The sequence below is a fragment of the Pyricularia pennisetigena genome, chromosome 1, assembly GCF_004337985.1.
Source record: "Pyricularia pennisetigena strain Br36 chromosome 1, whole genome shotgun sequence".
Taxonomy (NCBI): domain Eukaryota; kingdom Fungi; phylum Ascomycota; class Sordariomycetes; order Magnaporthales; family Pyriculariaceae; genus Pyricularia; species Pyricularia pennisetigena.
Window position 1 is genome coordinate 536,764 of NC_043740.1, and position 4,863 is coordinate 541,626.

Consider the following 4,863-nt stretch of genomic DNA (forward strand, 5'->3'; position numbering starts at 1 on the left):
AAACTCTATTATGTAATAATGGTGACCATAGGCTTTTTTTTTTTCTTCTCTTGCTTCTTAATGACAGATTGTAAATTCAGATGCACTGTAGTTCTGGGTGCTCTCTCGAGAAACTTTAGGTCCAGCCAAGTATACAGCTCAATTCGCTGCATAGCAGAGCGATAAAATGCAGGGGAGATTGTTATTGGGATAACATCGAAAAAATTAAACAATAAAAAAAGCAATCTAGGGTATCCAATTTTCCGCTTCGTAATCTCATCCAACAAACAAAATTTGAGTCGTTATAGCATAACAACTCCAGTTCCAAAAAGCGCCATCGTAAGGACAAGCAACCCGGGCACGGCCAACGCAGCAGCGCCTCCACCCATGCCCTTTTTGAAACCCCTCTCCTCGCCGCCGAGGTACAGCGCGCCAATGTCGGTCAAGCCGCCGCTCGAATCGAAGAGCGAGACCTTGTTCCCGGTCCACGCGTTGGCATTGTTGGACCTAAAGGCGCCGAACCACGCGTACGCCTCGACCCAATCCTGCGCGTCCAAGTAGGCGAGGCTCTCGTTCATCATGGCAAAGGTGGCGTCGTCGTCGGCCTTGGGCATGGCCATCTCCGTGACCCAGTACTTGAGGTCCTTGCCGTCGACTCCGCCTCCCGCCATGTCCCTGCCGTCGCTGTACAGGTCGCGCACGTCGCCCAGCCAGCCCCTCAAGCCGTGCTGGTCGCCGTACCAGTGCACCGCGACAAAGTCGGTCGGGCACCCGTTGTCCTTGTCAATGTCCCAGCACGACTCGTTGAAGTCGCGCAGCCACACCAGGCCGCGCGGCGACCCCGTCACGCACGGGTGGCTGATCTTCCACGTCCGCTTGCGGTCGCGCGACTCGGTGCGCAGCGGCGCGATGTGCCGGATGTAGGCCTCGGCGGCGTCGCGGGGCGAGATGGCCGAGCCCCCCGTCTCGGTCTCGCCGTCAGGCTCGTTGAAGCTGAGGAGGTGCGTCGACGAGTCAGGCGTGCGCTCGAGCGTGGACACGAGCTGCCGGTCGTCGGTGTCGTCGAGGTTGTGGATCAGCGGCACGAACGGGACCGAGTCGCCGACCGCCCGTGCCATGTTGCGCGACCACGTGTAGTACCAGCTGATGAGCGATTCGTCCGACAGCAAGACGCGGCTGTCATCTGGGTTCGTGCTTTCGTCTTGGACATACGCGAGGCCGCGCTTGGTTGGCAGGTCGGCCGCCGTCGCTGACAGGACGGCGGTGGCGGTCAGGCCGAGGATGATGCAAGGTGTCCAACGATGATGCATTCTGGGGCGGGTTATGGGAGCAGTAGAGGCTTTGGCTTAAAATGTCACCTGTGTAGGAAGGACGCCATTGTGAATGCAACAAACTAAAATAGCGTTTACTCATGCTGAAGGAAGTTGCTCCGAGGATTTTATTTTGCTGTGTTTCCCTCATGTTGCGTGCGCGCGTCCAGTCTTGGAGGTGTCATCGGTGCGCTGACGTCACTGATGCTTGGGCGGGAGCTGAAGTGGATTTTGGCAGCTCAGGCTTTGATATCTTGGTTCTGGAGAGCTGGGCAAGCTTTGCATCCATCCAGTGGGGCGAGCGTGCAATTGGCGAGCAGCCAACAAAGCAAACCAGTGACGAATTGACGGTGAGGAAGCAAGGGTCCAGAAACAAGGGTCTTATCCAACTCATGGTGATTAATGGTGAATGTGGAATTGATGAATACAAACAACAAGATGCGATCGCAAACAAATGTGGGCAAATTAGTCCGAAAATATGTGCATGACCAGATCCCGCGTTTACGAAACAAGCCGATTTTGCTGGTGAGCTGCATGGGTCAGGGTACCTGATAAAGGATTTGGATAGTAGATTTGTTCTTGCACGGCAGGGTACCCAAGATATTAAAAAAAAAAAAAAAAATCGCCGAGGTAGGCAGACATGTATACTTTGTACTCTGCACCATAGTAGATGCTAGATGTTAATACTACTACTGTAGCTCTAGGTTTGGTCTTGGCATGCTGAGCAAATGCTGCATAATTAACTTGCAAAGTAAAATAACCTTTGCATCGTTCCGCATGTTACATGAATTCGTGGTAAATCTTCCCTAACGAGTTCTAGACTTCATCCCATCTAAAGCTACCAAGTTTCCATACGCTAGTCTGATCATTTCTTATTACCCAGCAAGTTCGGTGGCTACGGCCACGAGACATGAGATATTAGATGAAGGGCTAGCCCCGGTAACCAGAGGCCGATTTAGAAACAGTGCGTGCTCTAGAGTTGGATCTAACTGCTTAGTGCCGATTACTTCTTCCTAGAATGACGAAGCTCAGCTCCAACCGAGGATTGTGGCTCGTCTTTCCCCCGGATAACTCGTCACTCAAAATGTCGGCCACAGCCACTTTTCCCACCCCATTTATAACAAAGAGACAATCAATACACCGGCGGCATGGACGACTCCTTCCGCGTCATTGTAATCGGTGCCGGCCCCGTCGGGCTGATGGCATGCCACGCCCTGTCCAGGGCCGGCATCGACCACGTGCTGCTGGAGAAGCGCCCAAAGCTCGACAAGGAGGCCGGCACGTCCATCGCCATGTGGCCGCACAACGTCCGCGTGCTTGACCAGCTGGGCCTGCTCGACGAGGCACTCGACCTGTACATGCCCGTGCTAAACAAGATCAATCTGCGCCGCGACGGCACCATCACCGGCCGCAACGACATGTTCGCCGCCGTCCAGCGCAACCATGGCCACAACTGGATGTGCTTCCACCGCGCCCGCCTGATGGACCTACTGTACCGACGCCTGCCGGAGAATACCGACAAGATCTTTTTCGACAAAAAAGTGGTTGACATCGACGAGTCCGCTCCGGATTCCGTCACTGTTACATGCGAGGATGGGAGCAGCTACACTGGATCAATGGTCCTCGGGGCCGACGGCGTGCACAGCACGGTCCGACGCCTGATGAACAAAAGCGTTGGAGGCGATTCGGAGGTGGAAAAGGAGGACGCCTGTTTCAAGGCGAGCTACCGTGGCCTGTACGGTTACTCGGCCCGGTTCCCCCAGCTTCAACAATCAACAATATACGAGACGCACGGGAAGCAATTCTCCATTCAGCTCGTAGTCGCCGAAGAACAGCAGCACTTTATCATATACGAAAAGCTAGAATACCCGACGAGCAAAATGGGCCAGCGATTTACTCAGGTCCACAGGGATGCGATGGCCGCCGAGTTCGCCGACGTGAAGTTCGCCGAGGGGGTGACTTTTGGCAACATTTGGGCAGCGTCCAAGTGGAGCAACATGTCCCTAATCGAAGAGGGGACGGTTTCTCGTTGGCACCGCGGGCGCGTTGTGCTGGTGGGCGACGCCGTGCACAAGATGACGCCCAACAGTGGTTTTGGGATGAACAGCGGCGTGCAAGGCGTCGTGAGTCTTGTGAACCGCTTATACAATCTGCTAAATGGACACAAGGAACTGGCGCCGGATGTCTCAGAGCTCGAACAGGCCTTCGGGCATTATCAGTCCGCGCGGCTTCGTGCAACCCGGGAAGTCGTCCAGATATGTGGCATGTACACACGACTTGTCGCGTGGGATAACTTTGTCTTGCGCATGGCAGATCAGCACATACTGCCGCTCATCGGCGGCGATATCACATCACTCAATCTTTTGATGTCACCGATAGTGCAGAAGGGAGTTGTGTTGAGCTTTTTACGAGAGAAGAACTTTCGCCAGGGAACACAAAGATACAAGCACCCGCATCAAGAAAACAGTTTGGATGAAAAATGATTCTTACTGCCGCAGCTTGATGGATGGAATAATAGGGTTGAACAAATGTCAATAACCAAGCATAGCTAATGCCTTATAGAAGTCCATAGAATACAGTTTAACAGAATTCGAAGGAAAAGAACTTAATAATAACTCCATGCTTCTCTAATATTTCTTTTCGTGGGGCATGCTTGTGACGACAAGGAATAGACCAGGCGTTCCAGAAGTGGTCATGCACCTGAAGCGATCACCCTTAAAATGTAATTAATCTTTTATAACATTTTAACGAATGATTCAATAAAAACAGAAATTCATATGTATATGAGACCGAAAGTTGGCTATTTTGTGGTGTAGGTTTTATTTATGTAGGGCGTCTTTTGGATCAAATATTGGGTTTTGCGATAAGAACCATATTTTCGTTTTTTAAAATTCAAATTAAAATATTATAAATATGGAGTGAGTTTTACATTATGAAACGGTTCAAAATATGGATTTTACGATTTGGTTTGCCTGGTAAGCGGCTATAGTTAATGATTAATTAATTTTTAAAGTTCGAAATTTAAAAACATATACGAATTGCTCGTGAATAAAATATTTACATATAAAATTGAGTTTACATATAAATAAAAATGTAAGAAAATGGTATATAGAGAAGTAGAAATAATATTTAATTTGGTATTTTTGGGCCGTAAATTAAAATTATTTTTCTTTGAATATTCATTTTTAAAATCTCCATAATAAAACTCATAATGTTAAAAAAAGAATTACTTACTACTAAAATATCTCGTTTTGAAGGCCAAATGAAACACCTAATTGAATCTTATTCTTAACACTATATACACGATTTCTGTCAGAATATTATTTATGCGCAATTCTGACTAAGATAACTATGGGGCTAAAGGTCTATATATATAGACCTTCGGACCTGTAACGGACCTATTCCTGTACTTAGAAGACAATCAATTTTATACCTACAGTGGGGGGACATTAATATCGACTCCGCTTTATTTTTCGCGTTCCAAACGCGACTCTCCTCCAACGCATCTGCTACTTCAAACACATCCTGTATACGCACCATGGCTACCAAACGTAATTTATACGAATATTCCCCT

General features: G+C 49.2%; 2 protein-coding genes across 2 annotated transcripts; one reads left to right on the forward strand and one right to left on the reverse strand.

Annotated features, from left to right (window-relative positions):
- Positions 1-281: 281 nt before the first annotated feature.
- Positions 282-1,289, reverse strand: PpBr36_06848 (uncharacterized protein; the record flags this gene model as incomplete). The annotated part of the gene is made up of 1 exon (XM_029893990.1): positions 282-1,289. The coding sequence occupies one exon, from the start codon at positions 1,287-1,289 to the stop codon at positions 282-284; it is 1,008 nt and encodes a 335-aa protein (XP_029748858.1).
- A 1,148-nt stretch (positions 1,290-2,437) lies between these two features.
- On the forward strand, positions 2,438-3,772 carry PpBr36_06849 (uncharacterized protein; the record flags this gene model as incomplete). The annotated part of the gene is made up of 1 exon (XM_029893991.1): positions 2,438-3,772. The coding sequence occupies one exon, from the start codon at positions 2,438-2,440 to the stop codon at positions 3,770-3,772; it is 1,335 nt and encodes a 444-aa protein (XP_029748859.1).
- Between the last annotated feature and the right edge of the window lie 1,091 nt (positions 3,773-4,863).